The sequence below is a fragment of the Notamacropus eugenii genome, chromosome 1 (assembly GCF_028372415.1).
Source record: "Notamacropus eugenii isolate mMacEug1 chromosome 1, mMacEug1.pri_v2, whole genome shotgun sequence".
Classification (NCBI taxonomy): Eukaryota; Metazoa; Chordata; class Mammalia; order Diprotodontia; family Macropodidae; genus Notamacropus; species Notamacropus eugenii.
Window position 1 is genome coordinate 599,837,916 of NC_092872.1, and position 24,695 is coordinate 599,862,610.

General features: G+C 37.0%; 2 protein-coding genes across 3 annotated transcripts in view; both read left to right on the top strand.

Annotated features, from left to right (window-relative positions):
- LOC140520598 (uncharacterized) overlaps window positions 1-4,655 on the top strand; it is a 31,804-nt gene extending 27,149 nt beyond the window's left edge. The window contains exons 6-7 of the mRNA XM_072634612.1: window positions 820-977; window positions 3,012-4,655. Coding sequence (XP_072490713.1) covers window positions 820-977; window positions 3,012-3,254 — 401 coding nt within the window. The 3' untranslated portion in view covers window positions 3,255-4,655. The remainder of the gene's footprint in view (window positions 1-819; window positions 978-3,011) is intronic.
- A 1,201-nt stretch (window positions 4,656-5,856) lies between these two features.
- GZF1 (GDNF inducible zinc finger protein 1) lies at window positions 5,857-24,695 on the top strand. 2 transcript variants are annotated; one of them, XM_072634615.1, is made up of 6 exons: window positions 5,857-6,003; window positions 7,909-9,275; window positions 11,180-11,274; window positions 18,148-18,315; window positions 20,085-20,242; window positions 22,514-24,695. In XM_072634615.1, exons 2-6 carry the CDS (start codon window positions 7,927-7,929, stop codon window positions 22,865-22,867), a joined length of 2,124 nt encoding a protein of 707 aa, XP_072490716.1. In that variant the 5' UTR covers window positions 5,857-6,003; window positions 7,909-7,926; the 3' UTR covers window positions 22,868-24,695. The 2 variants fall into 2 exon arrangements, with proteins under 2 accessions (XP_072490716.1, XP_072490714.1); XM_072634613.1 differs by lacking the exon at window positions 5,857-6,003 and adding an exon at window positions 6,030-6,162.

Here is a 24,695-nt window from a genome sequence, read left to right on the forward strand (position 1 = left end):
TTTTTTAAAATCACTTAAACTGCACTTAACTTTTGGAACCTTGTTTATCTTCCTTAATGATAGCACACATTTTTATACATATTATTATGTATTAATGTAAAGCACTTCCAAATTCTTTTGTTTGAACTACTAGATTATAATCTACATTAGGGTAGGGATTAAGTCTTTAATCTAAACTTAAAAATACTCCCACTACCTAGCCTGACACTTTCTACGAAGTCTGTACTTTAAAAAATTTATTATATATTGAATTCTCATAATAGCTAATACAACTATTATTACTGTCATTTTACTGGTTAGGAAACAGAAGCTTTGAAAGGTTCAATGAGTTGCCCTAGTTCACAACAGGACTCACAATCTAAAGTCTCTGACTCTCAACTCCCATGATCTCTCTATCACTATACTGTACTGTTTTGATACCTTTTGTTTTTATGTCATAGTTATTTCCTTGTTTACCCTTCCCCTTTTCTGAAGCTTCTCATGACCAGGAAAAATAGTTCAGCAAAATTCGACACTGGACATGACCTGTAGTCACCCACCTCTCTAATGAAAACAGGGGTATGTTTCATTATCTGTTACAGGGATCATTCTGCATCAATTCTTAGGAACTTTCTCAGATTTGAATTTCTCATATTTGCCATTTCTTACTGTGTAACGCTGATATATCAGTTTGGTTAGCATTTAGCCAAATGATGGGCCCCCAGTTTGCAGCTGTTTTGGGTTTTTGGGGCAGTATTTAGTGTTTCTTTCTTCTAAAAATCTTGTTTTTAAATTTTTGTGTTATGTAACAATGCCACTGATTTTGTTACTGGTTTCCAGAGACTCGTCCATATTTCTGTGAACAGTGTGGGAAAACTTTCACTCAGCAAGGAGCTCTCAGACGCCATCAGCGCATTCACACAGGAGAAAAACCATATAAGTGTCGGGCTTGTGAGAGAACCTTTACAGACATGTCAACATTGAGGAGGCATGTGTCGGTAGGTTGATTCTCCATAGTATGAATGTATATTTGTTTGCTTGAAATTAATATAAACAAATGTTAAGAATTTTCTTTACCTAAATTTACCAATTAATTTTTCTTTTATCCCAAATATGTTTGGCCCTTGTTCTTTTCTAAATATGAAGACAATAGTACTGGAGTAATATATGCTCTGCATTGTTTCTCCATTTGTGGCTAATAGAGTTGTACTCTGTTGTCAGTCATCCTTATGATATACAACATGCATTTATGAGGTGGCTGGCTGAGCGGGAGCCTTTGTCTGGGGAACAGAACAAAGTTACTGCTCCACTTGATAGTCATACTTCATTAGCACACACTGAATAACTAACCATGGTAACTGATCTCACATCCTGGAACTGCAGGAAATTCTGATCATATTTTTAACTTGGTTTTTAGATAATGACTGTGTAAAAAATCATTCTTTTCTGTCTTCTGGTAGTACTGGTTAAAGTAGAAGATGGCATAAATAAAATATAAAATGCTAGTGTAGAGAAGTCAATAGACTTCGCTTACTTCTCCAACCTCTCATATGATGTTGCCAATTGCATAACTGTTCACTTTGAGTTTTCCTATTTGCAAAATGAAATCCTGTCCCCACTTGTCCCTGCACACCACACAGGGATATTTTGAGGAGAAAATAGAGAATATTTGTGCAAACAGTTTGGAAATTAAAGCTAATAACTGTAACTGACATTTACCTAGTATTTTATATACATTACCTCAGATAACTCGATAATAACCAGGTGAGGTAGATATTCCAGCTCTCATCCCTGTTTAAGAGATGAAGAATTGAGGTTAGAAAGAGGTTCAGTGATCTGTCTGTAGTTAGAGCTAGTAAGCATGAGAGTTATGTGACTGCTGATCACCTAGCCATTGTTTCATGTTGCCTCTACATAAAGAATTATTTTCCTGCTTTACAGTTAATTATTTTTGATGTTTCATGTTTTTATTAAACAGAAGGTACATTTTGCTATACAGACTTTAGTATTTCATACACTTGCACTTCAGTGGTCCTTTCCTGACAATGTTAAGCAACAAAAGGAACAAAGATTTCTACTAGTCCAAAGCTAATTCTGGATTGCTGATTATGTAGAATGATCATATAGAATATAGAATTCTATAGATGGGTGCTAAATATTATATGCACAGGGATGTCCTAAGTCAGGGCTGGGGAACCTATGGGCTTGAGGCCAATGTGACCTTCTAGAGCCTCAGGTGTGGCCTTTGGACTGAGTACAAGTTTTACAGAACAAATCCTTTTATTAAGGGAATTTGTTCTGTGAAGTTCAAATTCAGTCAAAGAGCTGCACTTGGGGATCTAAAGAGTCACATGAGGCCTCGAGGCCATAGGAACCCACCCATGTCCTAAGGTTTTTATTTAAAAGCTATGAGCTATACCATGCAAGATACTATTTACCAAATATTTTTGAATAATATTACCCAATGAACTAATACCATTTTTTATAGAAGGCATTGGCAATGCCATAACTGCTTATTATGATAGGGCCATAGAGACACCCTTTAAAGTATAAGAAGGGAAGACAGAGATAATATAGTTAAATTCCATCATTTGACAAATGATGAAATTGTAGCCAAGAAGAGTTAAATGATTTACCTAAGTCATGAGGTTAATATCAGAGATAGGGCAAGGCCTCCTTACTTTTAGTCCAGTACACTGTAATAAAACCTAATCAAAATCATTTTTTTAAATATTCTAACTAAAATAACCAAATCAAGAAGTTTCACTCAGACTATACACTGTTCAGAATTTAACATTGGAAGCAACTGAAATGGGCATCAGCTCATGGGAGTTCACAGTAGTAAACAGTGAAATCAGCCTTTTGTTTCATAGCGTGGGCAGAATTTTAGTCGACATTTGATGATATTAATAAGTCACCGCTAATTAGAAATGTCCATTATCATGATTAAACATACTTATGATTTCTACACACTGGCTTTTCTCAAGAGCATTTTTAATGAGTGCTCTTTTTTTTTCTCCCATTTCTATTAGATCCATGATCGAAATGCACATTGGAGAAGTTTCCTGATAGATCTTACTACTAAAAAAGACCACAACTGGTCAAAAATTGAGACCTTCTCAGATGTGTGTATGGGTGAGGAGCCAACACCTGAAATTTGGTCAGTTGACCAAGGTAGACTGTATAAACCAGAGAATGCAGTTGTGAAAACTGCTAACATCACAGCCACCAGTGTTCCTACCAGTACCAATAACCATTCCTTGGTATATATGTAACAATAAGACTTGTATTGATAAAGCTTCAATCACATAACAAAACATGATCAGGAATTTTAAAATCCTAGTTCGACTGTAGATGTTTGACTTTGATGTTATGGTAAGTTATTAGTTATTTGTTGTTTTTTTTTTTTTCAGAAGTGATATAAAACTCCCATCAGTAAAAACAAGTTTGTTTTAATAGGTGTTAGTTCTTGGAACTTTTATTCACATACTATAAATGCATTATGCCTCTAATAATCCTTTTATATTAAATTCTGCATACCATTTGTATAAACTATTGCATTTATGTTTATATTTATATTAAGCTAATTCTAGAGGAAGCGATATAGTATCAGTTACTTAGTAACTAATTTATCTGTATGTACTCATAGAATGATTTTTAGAAGCTTTCTGTGTATAAAAACATAAAATCAGTCATGCAATGGTAGGATTTAGAGTTTTTAGAAATGAATAAAAATGGGAAGTGAAATTTTACCTTTTGCTTGACTGACATTGATGTGGTTGTTTTAAATTTTGTAAACATCTTACATGAATCTTTAAGCAAACAGTGTGGTTTCATTATGATGTATATTAATAGACTAGCTCTTACAATGCAAACCAATATATTATATAATAGAAAAGTATTCATGGATTTATAGTTCCGTATAAACTTACTAGCAGTTTAGGAAATCATAAAGAACCACAAATGAAAATAAAATTTTAGTGTCATATTTGTACTTTACCATTTCTTTAACATAACCTGGATCATATAGCATTAAGATTCATCTAATTTCAACAGGGAAACTGCGGCTCAGAACCTTGCCAAAGGTCACAGAACTTTGAAATACGTATGTAATCTATGTTCTCAGTATCTGTGTCTATCATATTTGAAAGAAAGACTGCTAATGGTGTTCAATTATTTTTATGAAAGCATTGTGTTCTGATTAACTACCTGTTCTAGGGCTTTTAGAAAGACCTTTCTCTTCTTTTCTGAATGTTTTTCTTGGCTACAAGCAAGCTGCATTCTTTGCATACAGTATTCCTTTAGGGCAGCATGACAGTAGCAAATGCCTTCATTTTTTAGCTAGGTGATAAACATTTCTTGAAGATTTTCTGCTAACTACCAGTATAACCAAAGGATCAGATAAATGACAGTTACTGCTTGTGTCCAGAGGAACAACTTTAAGTAAAATGAGTGTCATCCTTTTATGCAGGTAAGACTAACTCACTGTTTAACTTTAAATAATAACTTTTCTAAGCTGTGAACAGAGTTAGCTGTGGGAATCAGTGTTTGAAAAAAATAAAACATCTGGGTAAGATACAAAGCCTTTTACAAAGTTTGTTGTTGAGTCATTTCAGTCATGTCGACTCTTCATGACCCCACTTGGGATCATCTCGACAAAGACACTCGAGTGGTTTGCCATTTCCTTCTCCAGCTCATTTCAGAGATGAGGAAACTGAGGCAAACCGGGTAAGTGATTTGCCCAGGGTCACCCAGCCAGTCAGGGCAGGTTTGAATGCAGTCAGGAGTCTTCCTGACTCTGCCTGCTTCTCTGTCTCCTCCAACTAGCTGATCCTATGGACAAAGACACGAACTAATTTATACAGTTCTTTGGATTTAAAAAAGATACCTGAATCATCACCATTTTCAACACAATGGCGTATGCCATCGGCACTGAAATAACAAGGCACGTGATTAGATGGCATTGGTACGGATATGGTGCCTCTCTCAAACTTGGACGGACCCAAGATCTCGATCCACTAGAGGTCAGGGCACGTACTGGTTTTCCTCTACCCCAAGGACCTGGCACCGTGTTCTACACATACACTTAATGAACTCTCGGCGCTCTTGCCTTCCTTCACCCTTGGGTTCTGCTCCCACGGCCGCAGAGCCTTTCAGCGTCTTCTATTTACACCCCAGCTGTCCTTTATTTGGACTAATCTTTAACGATTCTGCTTGTCTTTGAATGAATGAATCCAAGATTCCCTCCGATTAGCGAAGTCTTCACCTGTGGAGAGGAACCTTTAATGTCTAAGGCTGGATTAGACCCGAGGTCTTCCAGAAGCCAGCCGCCACTCTCTCCACTCTCCCAAGTGCCCCACACTTACACTGTGGGAGCCGAATAAATGCAGGACTGGGACAGCAGGACGCTCAGGAAGGCCTGCTCTGGACACGGCGCCCGCACACGTGTTCGGGGTCTCGGCCGGAGCTCACCGGCGCAGGGAGCGCAGCTAACCCTCTTGGAAGCCCGGACTTTCAGCGCAGGCCTGGGTGGTCACGCAGTGACGGGCGGCCCTACCGGGCGCTGCGGGAGTGAGAGCGGCCGCCGCCGAGACGTGGGGCTGCGCCCGCCCCAGGCTCGAGCTTTGAGTCCCGGCTGATGGGGGCTGTGTGTGTGGCCGGGGAGAAGAAAGCCCCTCCGGCCCCTTCGGCTAAAGGAGTCCTGCACCTGTCCCGGCGCTGGCGGGAGGGGAGCTGGAAGGGGAGCGCCCGCTGACGAGCAGCTGCTTGCACTTCCCCCCGACAACCACCCGAGGCAGCAGGAGACGACCAAGCTAGCCGCTCCGGGGGGCACCCATGACGTAATCATGGAGCGCACGTCCGCCACGTGACCCCAGCGTGGCCGTGTCATATGACCCAAGATGGCGTTCCCGAAGTCGCTCCGGTAGTTGCTGTGGGCGGGTGCCGTAGGAAAGGAACTGTGAAAGCGTGCCCCCCAACCCCCTCCTCCCCGAGGGGAGCGGGGCGAGGCTGGGGCAACGGCCGGTGAGGGAGAGGCGCGTGCTGCGGAGCGGGGGGAGGGAGCGCCCCGACAGCCAATGAGCTGCGAGCAGAAAGGAGCCGAGCTGCCCGGCGGCCGCCTCCACCTTCTTCCCCTTTGCCTTCTCCTCCCCCGACCTCGTCCAGGCGGATGTTCGGTGCCGGGTGAGTGTCCCGGCCCCGGCCTCGGCCTCTACAGCGGTGCCCCGGCCGGTTCCGAGCCCCTCCGACCCCGCAGCTGCGGCTGCCCCCTGGTGCACCTTGGCCCGGCTGTGTCGTGGGGGCGCCCCCGCGGGCCTGGGTGAAGGGGCGCGGGGCTTGGGGGCTCCCGAGCCCGAGAGTCATCGAGGGAAGCCGCCGGGCAGGGCGGGAGGGGCCCCGAGTGTGGAGAAATTCCCGGGGGTTGGGGCAGCGCCCCCCTCGCCCTGCGCAGCGGCTCCCCCGCTCCCGGGGCCCGTCCGTGGGTTTCAGGGTCCGGGATCGGAGCCCGACTCCCGGCCCCCCTCTGGTGCAGGTGCAGAACCTGCCCCGGAAGGGAGCGGAAGCAGACGGAAAGCAGGGCTCCTAAGGCAGGGTGACAGGGCAGATCTGGAAGCCCGCAGGCGGGTGCAGGGGGGATGGATTTAGTGTTCTTTTCTAGGTTCTGGTAGTGACCCTGTGGAAAACCCTCCGACGGCCCCGCCAAGCCTGAACGAGGAGGGTTTCGTGCTGTTGGTTGGGTTTTCCGTTAGGTCCGCTAGATTTTCATACTTGACGTAAACATAACATTTTATCCGAGTACCGACTATGTGCAGGGTGATACAGCGACTGGGAAGATGAGGTCGCTGCCCTCAAGGAGCTCCAGTTTTACTGGGGAGATAGAACATGTAAATATGTGTGTACGTGTATAAATATACTTAGCAGTAAAGTATCTAAAGCTCAGTGACCTGAGTGAGGGAATATTCGCCTTTGGGCAATCTGGGAATACGTCCTTGACGGTGAGAGATTTAAACTGGGATTGAAGGAATAGTAACACATGGAGAACTGGAAAACAACGTTGTGGCCTATCAGGGGAAGTAGGCCACCTTGGGTGGAGCAGACAGTTTACATTAGGAAAGTAATGGAAGATAAAGAAGATAAATGTTGACGTCATATTGGTGAATTACTGAATTGTGGATGACCATGAAGGCGAGGTTAAGGATCTTAATTTTATTCATTAGTGTTAGGAAACCATTGAAGGTTGTTTGAGGAAGATTAATAAGACACTGTTTGAAAAAGAGTTTGGAGACTTGAAATAGTTCAGGGTTGAGGATGGAATAAAGTTGTAGGTAACTAGGAAAATGATTTCTTCAGTAACCTGAAGGTGGAGATTAGTTTGGGGAAACCAAATATTATTTTCTTCAGGGTATTTGAGTAGAAATGCCTAGCAAGCAGATAGAAATACATAACTGGAATTCAGGTTTGGTATCAGTAATAGAGATATAGCTAAAGTATTAAGCACTTATTATCAAGCAGAGGTGCCAGCCCTTCAAGAAGTTCACCTTATAATAGGGAAAGACAACACATGAACAGAGGATAGAAAGCAGGGGGACAGATGCAGGAGTTGGGGCATGCCAGAGGGGTGAAGGCCTGAATCAAGATAAAGCAGAAGCCCACCTCTCAGAGGATGAAGTTTACTTTGGGATTAAAGCCAATGAAAGTCATCCACACTTAGTTGATAATTGAATTCCTTTAGATGAGCTTTCAAAGAGAATAGAGAGAAGTAGAGGGGTGTAGTGACTAGGCTTTGAGCGATGCCTGTGTTTAAGGGTACAAAAGGAGGAAGGACCCTTGAACCTTTTGTATTCTCTATAAAATTAAAACAATACATTTGAAAAAAATGTTTTAATGTCAATAATTGATCCTATTTTAATTATTTTTTTCTTTTCAAAGCTGTTTTCAGAAAGAAAGATGGAAAGTGGTGCAGTTCTGCTACAGTCCAAATCATCGCCAATTAATCTTTTGAATGAAATGCATCAATTACGTCTTCTTGGTCACTTGTGTGATGTAACAGTGAGTGTGGAATATCAAGGTGTACGAGAAGAATTTGTAGCTCATAAAGCTGTACTGGCAGCCACCAGCAAGTTTTTTAAGGAGATGTTCCTTAATGAGACGACCATGGATGGAACAAGGACAAATGTATATTTAAATGAAGTACAGGTTGTTGACTTTGCTTCTTTTCTTGAGTTTGTCTATACTGCAAAGGTCCAGGTAGAAGAAGATCGTGTGCAGAGAATGTTAGAAATGGCTGAAAAATTGAAATGTTTAGACTTATCTGAAACTTGTTTTCAGTTAAAGAAACAGATGTTAGAATCAGTACTTTTAGAGCTTCAGAACTTTTCGGAGTCTCAAGAGCCAGGAGAGAATAATAACTCTCAAACAAATGATGCTGTACTTGATTCTAAGTCAAGTATAATGGTAGAAGTCCCTAATGCTGATAGCCTTTCAGATTCTTCAGATTACCCTGTAGAAAGAAATAGCAATGGTTTAGTGTCACAGACACCACTGAGAAAGTCAAAGGAAAAAGTAGATAAGAAAAAAGAAGTTATGAAACCTCCCTATCCTAAAATTAGGAGAGCTAGTGGAAGGCTGGCTGGTAGGAAGGTGTTTGTTGAAATCCCTAAGAAGAAGTACACAAGGAGACTCAGAGAACAGCAAAAAAATGCTGCAGATGATATTGGAGAGAACAAATCCCCAGAAGACCAAAGCATACTTGATGTGGAGATGGTGATAGAGCCAGTGACAAAAAATGTGGAGCCAAAGAATGAGGAATGTGATGCCAGCTTTGAGTTAGAGGAAGCTTTAAAAAAAGCTGATGAAGAAGATGATAAGAAAAAGAGCAATTTTAAGTGCACCACCTGTGAAAAAGAGTTTCTCTATGAGAAGAGTTTCCTGAAACATATCAAACATAACCATGGCATTGCTGCTGAAATAATTTATCGCTGTGATACCTGCAGCCAAACATTTGCAAACCGATGTAATTTGAAGAGCCATCAACGACATGTTCATAGCAGTGAACGCCATTTTCCCTGTGAACTCTGTGGAAAAAAATTCAAAAGAAAGAAAGATGTTAAAAGGCATATTCTTCAGGTTCATGAAGGTGGTGGGGAGCGCCATCAGTGCCAGCAGTGTGGCAAGGGCTTGAGCTCCAAAACAGCTCTGAGGCTTCATGAACGAACTCATACAGGGGACAAGCCATATGGGTGCACTGAATGCGAAGCAAAGTTTTCTCAGCCTTCTGCACTGAAAACACATATGAGGTATGAATAGTTTTCACTGTACTTGCGGAAAAGTTTAGGAGGTAGATACTGAGACAACACTTTGGGACATCAGAAGGAAGCATCCTTATAAAATGCAATATTTTTTATTTCCAGATAGTGTTTTTATGCTTGAAGAAAGCAAGGCTGAACTCTTACTTTGGCCAGAGGTTTTTTTTTTGTTTGTTTGTTTTTTGCCTATTTGAATTAAGGCCCTTTAGAGCCTGAAAGAATGTTTAATTTGTGGTTTTTGGATTTGAGAATCTGTGAGGTATACCTTTTCTTTGCCTAGAAATTGCAGGAAGTAACTGTCATTTCCACAAGCTTAATGTAAAGCAGAACTATTTAATCTAGGATCCATAAATTTTTAAAAAATATTTTGATAAAATTTTCAATGTAATTGGTTTCCTTCGTAATCTTATATATTTTATTGTATGCATTTAAAAACATTCTGAAAAAGGGGTTCATTGACTTAACCAAACTGCCAGAATGGTTCATGACGCAAATAAGGTTAAGAACTTCTCCTGATCTGTTTAAACTTAGACTGTCATCTCCCATCTGACCTGGAAAACTTATCAGTGTTGAGAGAGACTATAGGGTATAGGAGAAGGCATGTATAATTCTCAGAACACTTGTCCATAACCCTACAGTGCATAACTAGAAGATCCATAGTGTCTTAAAAAGGGCTGTTCTTCCAATACATTTTCTGAGGGGGAGTTGGAGCTTATTCTTATTCTATAATTATTAACTGGAATCAAGGGTTAGGGACTGCATTAGGGCTCCTCAGCCACCAGGAGGCCCCAGTCAAGATAGCTGATAAGGAGAGTACACTTATGCATTAATTCCTCTTTTGAATTTTAAAAATACTCTTAGGTCAGTGCCTGTCACTTAGGAAGTAATTAATAAATACTTGTTGCTTACTTAATTATGCAATCTCTAGAACTGGGAGGGAGAATGGGATAGATTTTTGTTTTTTGAGTATCATATAATTGACTTTGGCTTAACAAATTTTAATAAATTTCACTAGCAGTCTAAGCATTTCTTTTAGATGATCTGGAGTTTTTCCTAATTCCTCATATCCAAAGATAAGTCAGTGACCCACAAAGCCCTTTGTAATTAATCCTGTTTCCATAAATCTACCTCTGAGGCAGAAAGAATTTGACTTTTAAAGTCAGTAGGATAGGAAATACTGTCATCTCAGCCTTTTGAGGTAGGGAGGTAGCAGGAGGCAGAAGTATAGTGGTCAGAATCTCATAATGCATACATATTTGCTTTCTAATATTAGGTTTCTATATCCTTTTATGGTCATTTTCCCATTTTTGATTGGTGCTATAGCACATAAAAATGAGGCACTCTCATAAATTTCTTAAAAGTGAGAAAATATGTGACAGTTTATCAAAAAATGGTTCCTTAGAAAATGAATACTATCCTATTTTTTTTGAGAATTAGAAATCTTATGGCATATTATATATAAAGAATTATTTTAAAAAATGATTCCTTAGAAATTTATGGTTAATTATACTACATGGGGATTTTTAAGGAGTATAACCTGAGATAGTGGTATTCGTTTTCCAATTTATAAAAGTTTATTAAAACTTTTCTAAACTAGAAATATGAAGATGTGGTCTCTTTAGAGATGTCTTTTAAGATGAATCTGCAGATATAAATGAAAATTCATAGAATAATGTTCATAAAATTATCAGATAATCATTTTAGTATCTGAGATTTTGTTGTGTGATGATACCTTCATTTACTTTGAACTTTTCATTAGTCTGCTAAAGATGGCTTTGAACAAGATTAATTTATTTTAAGAAGATTGGAATGGGGGGCACTTTAGTTGGAGAGAGACAGGCATGAACTTTGAAGTAAAAAGCATTCTGAACTATGCTGGAATGTTGTAATTTCAGAATTCATACTGGTGAAAAACCTTTTGTCTGTGATGAATGTGGTGCAAGATTCACTCAAAACCACATGCTGATATATCATAAAAGGTGTCATACAGGTAAGTGTGCTGTTGTCATACATGTAAGAGAAAAAGTGACAGAATCACTGAATGCTGCAACTGAGAAAGAATTTAGAAATGTACAGTACATCCCTTAGATGTACAGATGGCCAAATAGGGCCAAAAGAATTGCATGAATTGCCTAAAATTGTACAGATTAGCACCAAGATTCAAACCCAGGTCTTCTGATTTCAAGTATTCTTTCCGTCATGCTGCAACTGTCTTACATCTTGCTGATTTAACGCTAGTTCCAAGTAATTCAGAACTTTTTCCAGGCAATGTGAATACAAAATAGAGAATTTAAGAAACTTAAAAAATTACTCCAGTGATGATCTATGAAATGGTTCATTTCCTTGCTTGTAAAGTTATCTCTACAAGTCTTGTATAAACTGAAGTAAAAATTAAATTAAAAGAAAGATAGCTGAGATGTCTATTGACATAATATTCAGAGTTTGTAAAAACAAGTAACATGATTTCTCTACATGCTAATTTCGCAGCAAGATTCCCTAGTTAAAAGTGTCAAAAGTTCAGTTAAACACAGCTTAGAGGTGGGAAATGGGGCATGAAGAAGGGAAGCGGTATGTGGATAACATTGTTTTGTCAGAAAGACTTAACTGCCAGTGTACATGTTCAGATTTAATTTATATTTTAATGACAGTTATACCTTTAAAAGACATATCTCCTTTAATAGACATGTTAGTTTTGTATTGTTTTGGAATTCATTTGCTTTATGCTATCTCAAGTCTTTTCTTGGCTGTAAAATGATTTGAGTTGAAGGATAAACTCCATGTTCTAAGTATTTTTTTTTTTATGTATAGCTCCCTTTACTTGGGAATTATATAATAAATTCAACATGTTTGCATATTCCTTCTTTCAGCTTTCCTTCTGTTCCCAATAAATTCCTAAAATATTTTATGTATTCTGAAATTATTTGTGATGGAATTTTTCTATTTTTTCCAGCTAAGTTTTGTTGATAATATACAGAAATTCAAATGGTTATGTTTTAAAAACATTTCTATCCCTCTTTTTTTTTTGAGTGATGTGTGGAGGCAGCCCTGTCTTTAGCTCCTCACTCCCTCTGTCCCATTCCTATCCCTCAAACTGAAGAATAAAAGAAAATTTCCTTCTCTCTTCTTCCCCATCTCCACGTTTTCCTTCCTTCTTTCCTCTCTTTTAAAATTTATTACACTTTCATTAACATATAAACCAATATAAATATCTTAAACTAAAATAATGTCACATATATAATTCTAAGGCAATAAATATAAAAATCACTAGCCTTTGAGATTTGCGAAGTGCTTTACATATGTATTATCATTTGATCCTCTCTGTAACAGTGAGATAAGTGCCAATAGATCCTCCTTTTTACAGATGAGGAAACAGCTTAAGTGACTCGGGTCAGTCATACCAATTGCAGGTTTCTGAAAGAGAATTTGAACTCGGGTCTTTCGGACTCCACATCTATCCATTGTACCACCTAGCTTCCTCATAATAATATGTTGGTTGAACTTTTTTTGTTGTTAATTTTTAAGGTTTCTTAAAATACTGTGTCTTTGACACTGCTACATATAATTCTTTTAGAACTACTCTTTTGCTTAATCTGCCTCTCCCTTTTGCCTGCCCTTGAGAAGGGGGGGACCCTCAATAGATAATTGCAAAACAAATCTCCCCATTTTTTCCATGTCTGAAAATGTATGCCTTTTGTATTTTAAGTTCAGAACTTTCTGGCCAGAGAAGGGTGGTGTGTTTCTTCTTCATTTTTTTGGACTTAAAGTTTATCGTTGTGCTAATCAGAGTCCTAAAAACGTCTTCTATACTTGTTTTTTGTATAATGTTTTGTATAGATTGTTTTCCTAGTTCTTCTTACTTTATATTCATAGTTTCCTCTTAAACTGTACATTTCATCATTTCTTTTAACACTTGATATTTCATTTTATTCATATAATACAAATAATTTTAGCCATTCCCAAATAGGACACTTCCTTAGTTTCCATTTTAGAGCCACCAAAAAGGTCCTTTAAATATTTTTGTACATGTAGGTCTTTTTCCTCATTCTTTGATTTCCTTGAAGTATAGATCTGGTAGTGCTATTTCTGAGTCAGAGAGGTATGTATAGTATAGTAGATTTATGGGCACAGTTCCAAGTTACTTTCTGGAAGATCTATACCATTTCACAGATCCACCAACATTACCCCTCCAATGTTTTTCATTTTCCTCTTTTGTCTTGCCATCTTTGTCAGTCCACTAGCTTTAAGGTGGAATCTTAAAGTTGCTTTTAATTTGTATTTCTGTAATCATTAGTGATTTAGAGCACTTTTTCAGAGTGTTGTTAATAGCTTGTATTTCTTTCTTTGAAAATTGCTTGACTGTCTGTTGGAGAATGACTCTTAAGTCTTACATGTTTGAACCCGTTCTTTGTATATATTGAATGTTTTATCAAATAAACTTACTGCAAGTAATTTTTCCTAGTTACCTGTTTGCCTCAATTTTAGTTACATTGGTCTTATTTGTGGAAAAAAACTTACATAATCAAAATTGTCCATCTTACTTGAGCCTCTTGCTTAGTTAGTTATGAACTCTCCCCTTATCCATAGATCTGAAAGGAAATTTCTTCCTTACTCCTCTGATTTGTTGATATTGTGACCTTTTTATATATCCACTTGTAATTTATTTTAGTATATATAGTATGAGGTGTTGTCTAAGCCTGATTTTTGCCAGATTTTGCTGTCAAGTGTTTTCAGCACTTACCTGTTAATAAAGTAGATCAAATGGCTACCTAAGGTCAAAAGAATATAAGCATGGAATAAAGAACAAAACTGAGCAGGTGAGAAAAATAATACAGTTGGTTACAGATTGGACAGCATCATAAGGGTGAGGACAACATGATTGATTATATTAAGAAGGGTAGGTTAGCAAACCTACCTTTCTGCCCTGGAGGGATCCTTGATTGATTTATGGGACCCACCTGCATCCTGAGGCAATTGATAGTGGACAAGGGATGGAGATAGAATCCTCCTTAGTTGTACAGGCAAGGATGGACAGTATATCTCTTACAGTTTGCTTTAGTGCTTAAAGATAACACCAGATGTCTTGGTATTTTCCTAGGAGCTGAAGGTACGGTAGGTAACAGTTCTTCCCATTAATTATAGCTTCAAACTAATTTGGAGGGAAGCTTAACTGTTGTGACTAAGAAATGTTCATTGTTTAAGACCACTTTCATGGTTAGAGATAGTGGACCAGACTCTCTGGTGTCTACCTGCATCCCTCAAGGATAGCAGATTTCTTTGAGGCAAGAATAAAACGGTGATTAGTAGAAGAACTGAATTTTAAAACTTAGATCACTAGAGGCAAGCTGAATTTCTGAACTGAGTTCTGAGACAGAACCATGACTTAGGCAATTACTGGACAAAATCAGTTGTAAATAGGATCAACTAAAAAATTTACATGAAATCAATTTCTTATGTCATTTTCCTGTTCTGTCATCTTGACCAGTCTCATGGGTGTGAAATGGAACTTCAAGGTTATTTTAATTCCTTTAATTCCCATTTCCCTAATTAGTAGTGATTTGGAGCATTTTTTCCAATGTGGCTTTTGATTTTTAGGGTTATTTTCTTTGAAAACTCCTTGTTCTTATCTTTTGATCATTTATCAGTTGGAGAAAAGCTTTTGTTTTTATAAGTTTGAATCAGTTCCTTATATTTATCTTGAATATGATACCTTTATCAGAGAAATTAGCTCCAAAGATATGTTCTCACTTATTTTTATGTAATGTGATGTAATAAAATAAATTTTATATAATCTAAAAATGCCTATTTTATCTCCTTTGATTCTTCTTATCATTTGTTTGGTAATGAATTTTTCTTCTATCCACAGTTGAGAAGCTCTTCCTTGCTCCTTTTATTTGCTTAACATACTATTTTTTATGAATTATATGGTATGAGATGTACTATTCCTGACCTCTTTCAAATTGCCTTCCACGTTTCTCATACGTTTATGTCAAATAGCGAGTTCTTACCTCAGCATTTGGGGTCTTTGGATTTATCAAAACATGGAATTATAATTTTTGTTTGCTTCTGTAAATTGTATGTTGAATTTTGTTCTTTTGAGAGACCTTTTTATTTAAGCATCACCAAATATAGTTTTGATGATTACTGCTTTGTAGTATAATTTGAGATTTGGTATTGCTAAGTTCCCTTCCTTCCCATTTTTTTAAATTATTGTTTCTCTTGAGATTTTTGACTTTTTGTTTCTTCAGATGAATTTTGTTGTTATTGCCCCTAAGTCTGGTAATCCTCTGGTGGTTTGATGGATATAGCAAAATGAGTAATTTGGGCAGTATTTTCATTTTTATTATATTGTCTTGGCCTATCCACCAGCAATTAATAATATATCTCCGGTTGTTTTCTTCTCTGTTCACTTATGTCAACACAGACAAGTGTGTCTTGGGAAATTCCCAAATATTTTATATATTCTGAAGTTATTTGTGATGGAATTTTTCTGTCTTTCTCTGGCTAGATTTTGTTGTTATTATATGGAAATGCAGGCTTTTTTGTGGATTTATTTTATATCTTTCAACTTTGTTGAAATATTTATTCCATTTACTTTTTTAGTTTACAGATATTCTGGGTTCTTAATATAGAAGATATCATTTGCAAAAAGTGACTTTTTTATGCTTCTATTGATTTTTTTCTTTTTATATTACTGTAGCTTGTGTTTCTAGAACCATATGAAATGATAGGGTCATAATGGATGAAAGGATGAATACATTAATCATTCACCAGAATGCCCTGAGAAGAAAACAGATATTTTAACACATTATTTATGTGGAATAGTGTTGCTTTCATGAGTACACACAGTGCAGGATGACTAAAGTGATCTTTATCTTGGACATTCCCCTACCCCCCCCCCCCCCCTTTTTTAAAGAATTGCTGTTTACATATGCTTTGCAGCAATCTTCCTCTTTCCAAATCCATTTTTATGTTTCTGATAAAGATCCATAGCCATTCTTGATTGGGAATAATCAAACAACTCATTATGAAAAGTTTATAATTCTTTTTTAAATTAAATTGATTTTTTTTCTTACATTTTAAGTTCTGAACTGTCTCCCTTCCCACCCCACACTAGAAAAGGCCACCATTTGACACACATTTGAGAGAGAGAGAGAGAGCGTGTGTGTGTGTGTGTGTGTTCATGTTCATTCTTTGTCTGAAGGGATAGCATTCCTTCATAGGTTCTTTGTAGTTGAATTACTTTACTAGTTGTCTTATGTCCTTCCATGCTGTTTTTCTCACTGCTAATCCTTTTCTTCCTCCCTTTTTTCACTATCCCTTCTCAGATGTCTAATTTACTTCTGACCACTGTCTCCTTAATCTATACCCCTTCTAATAATTCCTCCCTTATTCTCTCCTTTTATCCTTCTGTTTTTTAATCTGCACATTCTTCTAAGATCAATCCCCCCCCCCCATCCTATGCTCTTGCCCTCCCATTTCTAGGTTAATTAAGAAGACCTTTATATCCTTCTAGATGTATATGTTATTCCCTCTTAAACCCAATTCTAATGAAAATAAGATTCTAGCACTACCAGCCCTCTATCCTCTCAAACCCTCTACTGTAACATTTCTTCCATTGTTCCATTTTACCTCCTCCTAGCAATTTTTATCTTTTAGAATAATCCCATCATACTGAACTCAACCCTAAACCTTCTATCTATGTATAATCTAACTACCCTAGTAATGATAACATTCTTAAGAGTTACAGATAATGTTTTATCATATAAAAAAATAGTTTGACCTTATTAAATCCCTTATAATTAATTTTTCATGTTTATCTTATGTTTCTTCTGATTCTTGTAGGTCAGATTTTCTATTCAGTTCTGGTCTTTTCCTCAAGAATACCTGAAAGTTTTTTAATTCATTAAAAACACATTTTTTTCCCTTGAAGAATTACACTCAGCTTTGCTAGGTAAGTTATTCTTGGTTGCAAACCCAGCTCCTTTGCTCTTTGGAATATCATGTTCCATGCCCTCAAGTCTGTTAATGCTGTTAAATTTTGTGTTATGCTGACTCTTGCCCCACAGAATTTAAATGGTGTCTTTCTAGTTGCTTGTAGTATTTCTCCTTGACCTGGGAGCTTTGTAATATTCTTATGAGTTTTCATTTTGGAATTTTTCTTTCAGGTGGCGATTAGTGATTTTTTTCAATTTCTGTTTTACCCTCTAGTTCTAAAACTTCAGGGCAACTTCCCTTAATTTCTTGTAGTGTCTAGACTCTTTTTTATCGTAACTTTCGAGTAGTCTAACAATGTTATTATATTATAACATTGTTATGTTATAGCATTGTTCTAGCATAACACAAGATTTAACAGCATTAACAGACTTGAGGGCATGGAACATGATATTCCAAAGAGCAAAGGAGCTGGGTTTGCAACCAAGAATAACTTACCCAGCAAAGCTGAGTGTAATTTTTCAAGGAAAAGAATGTGTTTTTAATGAATTAAAAGACTTTCAGGTATTCTTGAGGAAAAGACCAGAACTGAATAGAAAATCTGACCTATAAGAATCAGAAGAAACATAAGATAAACATGAAAAATTAATTATAAGGGATTTAATAAGGTCAAACTATTTCTTATATGATAAAATATTATCTGTAACTCTTAAGAATGCTTGTAGAATCTTGAATTAGGTATGAGTAACTCTTATATTCTAACCTTACCAAGCATTGGCTCAGTTGCTTCTAGTTATTTTATTGAATGATATAGATTATTAACAGTGTTGATTGACCAAAATACATGTTGGTATTGAGATCATTTGTTTCTTTCTGCCTTATGTATGTTAGTAGAAGTTTTTGTTTAAATCTGTTTTCATATTTCATTTAGGGGAAAGGCCTTTTATGTGTGAAACATGTGGCAAAAGTTTTGCTTCTAAGGAGTATTTGAAACATCACAATCGGATTCACACAGGATCCAAACCCTTTAAATGTGAAGTTTGCTTCAGGACATTTGCACAGAGGAATTCACTTTACCAGCATATTAAAGTCCATACAGGTATGACTTGAACTATGTAGAGAAGGGAATTGTTTTATAAGAAAAGTATCCTTAGTTTACAAATAGGTTATATGCCAAAATGTGCATGTAAATCTTGTGTTTTGTACCTTGGAAAATTTTTTCCCACAGAAAACTGTTCTTTATTGTGGCATGGTTCTCAGTCTAGTTGCCAATCTGCTTGTGAAGTACCAAAAGCATAGTATTGTACTAAAATGTAACCGCCAGATGTGATCACTTTGGGGGGTGGAGGTCCATTTAGAACTCAGGGCTTCAAGCACACTTCTTTTCTTTCTCCTTCAGTAGGGGCAGACATTCCCTTTCCTTTAGCCTTTCTTATCTTCTAGAACCAGTTCAAGGCTCAGTTTAAGGTTGTGGGAGGGCAGGAATGGTAAGTCCTCAAAGATTGTGAAGAGTGGAATTTTTTGCAGTTGGTGGTGGGAGACTAGATCCTAAAACACATTATCATCTCTAGAGAAAAAGAGGAGTTCCTATGGCCTTATAAATAACTCCCAGCGTGAAAGCTCCCTCCACCTATTATAGATCAGCAACTCATCAGAAACTGAAAGTCTTCAAGTGTTGCTTGCTGACACTGAGAGATTGTGGTTTTGGTCAGACTCACACAGCTAGTATAAAACATAGACAGGACTTTAACATGTCTTCCTGACACAAATGCTGTTTTACATTTAATATGTCCTAGCTTCTGGTGTGGCTGGAAATGGAATAATCAGTCAGAGTAGTAATTAATTCAGTCTGGAGATAGGAAGTTAGACATCTCTTTCTAGGCATCATGATGAGAGACTTTGTACCCTTTTGTGTTAAAGGTTTTTACCAACTATCAAAATGTGTGAAATTTTTTTTGAGTAGGCATAGGCATATGAATAGGAAGATGTTAAATGTTATGATTTGTGTTCCAAGTTATACATTTTTCTACCTATCATTTGTCTGTCTGCCTATGCTTCCATCCATCAGTCTATCTAGCGTTTGGTCCTGTGATTTTACCAGGCACCACCCTGATGAGTAACTGCCTCTACCAGTGCAGATTGGCATAGAGTTCTAGGGTGTTGCCTAGAGCTCTGAGAGGTTAAGTGACTTCCCCAGACTCACACAGCCAGTATGGGTGAGAGGGGTAGGATTTAAATTTAAAAATTAAATTAAAAAACTATCAAATAATGGGTTTTTTTGCTACATATATGAACATCCATGGTATAGTGAAGAGCTGACCTTGGGCCTCTACAAGATAGGTTCCTCTGCTGCAGACTTCAACAGTAATTTGGTTGCCTGCAGGTGGGCTACCCTCTGGCATTTGTGGCCTTGATTCAAGATGTTTGGCATAATTTTATTTAGAAATTAAATTGGAATTGATGAAAGTCCTGTCTTTATTCCTTCACTTCTGCAGTCCCATAGCATGTTTTCATTCTATTCATCTACCATCACCATATTTTATTTGCTATAGGTTTAGAAGATAACTGCAAATTAGGTGTAAACTTTTCCCTTCTTTGCTCTCCCTCACCTTGAACTAGAATGCAGGCTTTCTGAGGTCTAGCCTGAACTCACACCTTTCTGACCAAAATTACTTGGACCTCAGAGCTTGAAACTTTTGTGACTGAGGAGGCAAACACAAATAGGTTGCTCTCACTTGCCTTTTCTCTCTCCTAATAGTGGAGAACATCATAATTTGAAAAGAGTCCTTTCAGAGTGTGATTAGATTAGTAAATTGTGTCTGTATTTGACAGTAAAGACCTTGACAATACATAGTATTTCTTTTTCAGGTGAACGTCCATATTGTTGTGATCAATGTGGTAAGCAGTTCACACAGCTTAATGCTTTGCAGCGTCATCATCGGATCCACACAGGAGAGAAGCCATTCATGTGCAATGCATGTGGACGGACATTCACAGACAAGTCCACTCTACGACGGCACACTTCAGTAAGTAGGAATATGTGATTTACATGGTCCCTTTCACCTGTTCCCTTCCCCCCTTAAATGTATTTTTTCAGTTCAGTGAGCCAGTGCATTATAATTATAATTAAAATTGTATAATTTTGTAAGTTCTATTAGCTACTGGACAGTCTTTTTCAGTTCTCTAATTTTTTAAAGAGGAATAATAGTGGTGTGATAACTTCAAGACCAAGAATTGATCCAGTAAAAGCTGCATTCCAGAAATGAAAACTGAAAGAAAAAAATATATACATAAAAGCATATTGAAATATTGGCCTATTTGAGCTCAGGTTTCTCTAAAAGCATGTAAATGGGCTATTGCACTGAAATGTGGGGAAATTTAAAATAGTAAACATCAGAAATTAGTGTAAAAGCATGAAAAATTCTTAAAATCCTGAAACATTTAAAGCAAAAACAACTTACTGTAAAGAGTTTTTAAGTTGCTCAAATATATTTAATGCAGTTTCATGGAATATATAACAACTCTCAGATTCCTCTGTAAACATAGGGTCCCATACCCTTACTTGTCAGTTCTCTTCCCAAAGGAATGTAAATTTTGATCACTGAAACCTAGCAAGATATCTTGGGATTTACAGCCTAGATTTCTTTCTTAAGGATGGTGCCTTAAACCCAAATCACTCAGGCTTACATTGAATGGCCAACAGTAGGTCCCAGGCCAAGCCTCATTTGGTCATTGTTTGGCCATGATTGGCTCAGAGTAAATGTAAAGGAGCAATTGTTTCTGTTTTGACTAGAAACTCTGAGAGGCTATCCTCTCCCAGATTGATTTTTTTTTTTCAGTAGGTAACAAAGGCCATTCTCTGCCTCATTTCTTACCTAACCTTAATCACTGATTGGGAGTTACTTCAAACTGAAACCTGTTGAAGACTAGCTAAAAAAGACCCGAGTCTTCCACTGCATTCAGAGCCATCTATAGTCATCCTGATTTATATCTTGCCACTGGACCCAGGTAGCCTGGAAGGAGAAAGTGAGGCTGGTGACTTTACACAGCCCTCCCTCACTTCAGTCCAATTCACTTGCATGTCACAGTATTACCTCCCTGATGTCATGATCCTCATCTAGAAGAAAGCATAAACAACATTCCTCTGCATTTCTCATTTATATTTCAAATAAGAGTCTTAGCAACTAGCCAAAAAAAAAAAAAAAGGGCGTTTTGAAGTTCTGTAACCTTCTACCCTATTTTGATCAAAAAGTTCTGCCTCAGGAACATTCTGTTCAGATTAAATGTAACAGTTATTTCTCATCAAGCCAGGGGATGTTAGTATTAAGAGCTTTTGGAAAGAAGTAGTATCTTGCCAGTTTTCCCTCATCCATGGCTCCCACATGTGATAGCAGTGAAATAAACAGATTCTTTCCCCTCTGTCTCCCCTCCAAATCCCTTCTCCAATTGCATACTAGTCTTTCATTCTGTTCATCTATTTTCAACATGTCATGTTGGCTATAGAATATATATCCATTCTTGGAATTAGTGCAGACATCTCCCTTCTCTTCCCTGCCCCACATTTGGACCAGTAGAGTAGTTTTTCTTTATATAGTATTAAGCAAAGTATATTATGTGACTAGTCATTTAAAAGTTTTTTTTTAGTTAAATTTTATTGTTTTCAAGTAACAAGCATTTTTTTCTTTACTTCTAAAATCCCTACTAGGGAAAAAAAACACCTCAAATAAAACAAATTCCCACATTGGCCAAGTCCAAAAAGTATATATGACTGAACATTTAGTTGCTTCTCTGTCAGGAGGTTGATAACATTCTTCATCACTGGCCCACTTAAAGCTTTTAAATAAAGATAATGATGTTAAAAATAAATAATATGTTAATTACATATTAATAATATATTAATGTTAATATATAAATAAATCTTTAAGTTTATGCTTGTGGTTCTTGGCTTGTATTTTTAGAGTAATTTCATTTATTCTCCCTACCCCTCCACTCCCCCTTTTTCTTAGGACAGATGAGTTTGGATAATTGGTTTCATCTCAGTTCCTGTAACTGGTTTAGATTTGCCCAAACAAATTAACTATTTTCTTTTTAAGGATTTCTGAGCATTTTCCAGTTATATTAGTACTAGGTCCAATTTTGTAGAGACAAGAACTAAAGTGTACAGAACCCTAGTTTCAGCAGAAGATACACTATTAGTTTGAAAGGATAGACCCATAAAGAAATAAATATCAAATTCAAGAGATTTTATTTGTATTATTCCTTGAATTACTTAATGGTGATGTTTGTTTTCTTTGTAGATACATGATAAGAATACACCATGGAAATCTTTCCTTGTTATTGTAGAAGGTTCACCCAAGAATGAAGACAGCCATAAAACAGAACAAATGGATGAGGACTATCCATCACCCAAAATATCAGAAAAGCTGCTCTCATTTGCAGAAAATGGCCACTTTCAAAACTTGACTGCAGTCCAGGGAGCTCTGACTGCTTTACATGAAAGTAGTCCTACTACAGATCTAGACTGTAAATCAGATGATCCTGTAGTCCCCCAGGAAGCCCTCATAGCTACCACATTAAGTGATCTTACAGTACTTCATACACAGACAGACTCAATTCAGCCGTCGCTTCATGCTTTGTCAAACATAGAATGATTGCTTCAAGTTATTTCCCGAGAAAATCCAACAATAGAGACTTTGAATACACATTGCCTGTGCTCAAAACCATGCCAAAAGCATAGACATAGAATTTCCAGTGGGCACATAAAGGAAATATGGGATTTTATGAATGTCATCCCCAGATTTTCCTGAAATCCTGGTACTTGCACATCTTTATCAAAAGGTTTTTTAAAATCTCACTTTCCAGACCCTGATCTGCATGATTTCAGATATACTTTCCTCAGCAGTTATAATTCTACTTTGTTTGAGTAGCTCTATTGTATTTATTCTAAGGCTTGATTATTATTATATTTTTTAAAAGTTCAGATAAGCTTTTTCGAACCTAGTTTTTACCCATTTAGTTTCTTAATTTCCTGTGAATAGGTCCTCCACAATTTTTTTCATTGTCTCAATCCACCCTAACCTTCTGTGTGGATGTATTTATGTGATTGTCTTAGGGTATTTTTTCCAGTTAATTCCTTGATGAAATAATGTTGGGACCATATTTTCCCAAGCATCTTCCCTGAAAAAATCAAGCCAAGCAGTTGGAGCTTTGGGATCACTGCAGTGCGACCCTTTTTCATATTGAAAAAGTGTAAAAAGTGTAAAAGTGTTGAGCTCATTTTAATATCACTTAGGCACAGAAAAGGACCAATTAAGAATTTTAAATAATAAACCCAATAATAATCTCTTTACAGGCTGTACAAATGAGACCATAAATGACTTAGTCATTTCTGAAATTCCAAGAGTAATTGTTACCAAAGAATCCAGCAGTACAGCAGTTTTTGTCGCAAGGTGCTTAAAAATTATGCAAGAACCTGAGAATTTATTAATTACTGAAGCAGTTTTATTCCTCTGGCAAAATGTAGTGATTATGGGATTATTTGGAATTCATTGTTGTGATTTTCACTTAGGTAAATTTTCCTGACTTGATTTGTTGCCACTTGTTGGTAAAGGCAAAATTGTTCAGACCTGGTTATTTAAGATCAGAATTTTTAAATGACAAGCACCTAACACTATAGCATTCCAGATATGCATTTACTTGAGGTGTTCCAAATGACCATGACTCAATTTTAGTGCTAGGTTATATTTTAATAATTAAAAGGTTTCAGCTGATATTTAAAACTCCCTAGTATAACCATTTTGTTGCACTTGCTGCTGGTGCTAATAAAACGAAGATGTACTTTGACAAGTTTGAGCTCTACAGTCAGTACTAAAGGAGTGTTCCAATTTTTGAATTGACTATATTTTGGTGAAGTACTTTGGTTCAGATATGGTCCTTGGTGTAAATCTATATGTTCATGTCAAGAATTTTACAGAACCACAAAATATTTTAGCCCATAATTTGTGTTTCTTTTAAGTTTTATTTTGCCAAATTTTCTATGTACAAAATTGTGTGGGTAGTTGTATTTTGTTTTCATGAAATCACTGGAAAGTGCTTTTAACCATGTAGGTTTCTCTGGAGAAAGTCTGTTTTACTCTTTTTGCAGTAATTTGACCATTTCTTATATTAGTGTCACACGTGTAAGCTTTTTTTAGTAAAATATTCAGTGACTTGAGAGTTTCACCACCACAACCACAATTTAAAAACTTCATTCTAGATCTGTATCCAGAGTAAAAATTTGCAGGCTGTTTTCCCTCCTTGGGTTTCAGCCTTTTTTTTTTTTTTTTTAATTTTTTGGAGAGAGGACATACACTAACTTGCTTTTTCTTGAAAAACCAGTTACTCAGAAGAAATTTGGATACTAGATTTTTATTTAATGATAGTTTGGTGGTCTTAAATTTTTGTAACTTTTCAAGGAAAAATAAAATTTTACATGTTCAA

Bases quoted from the DNA above. Each gene is read 5' to 3' on its own strand.
- GZF1 (XM_072634615.1), top strand. From the start codon at position 7,927: ATGGAAAGTGGTGCAGTTCTGCTACAGTCCAAATCATCGCCAATTAAT. The intron at 9,276-11,179 runs GTATGAATAGTT...TTGTAATTTCAG, and splicing joins GCACTGAAAACACATATGAG to AATTCATACTGGTGAAAAAC. The intron at 18,316-20,084 runs GTATGACTTGAA...TTTCTTTTTCAG, and splicing joins GCATATTAAAGTCCATACAG to GTGAACGTCCATATTGTTGT.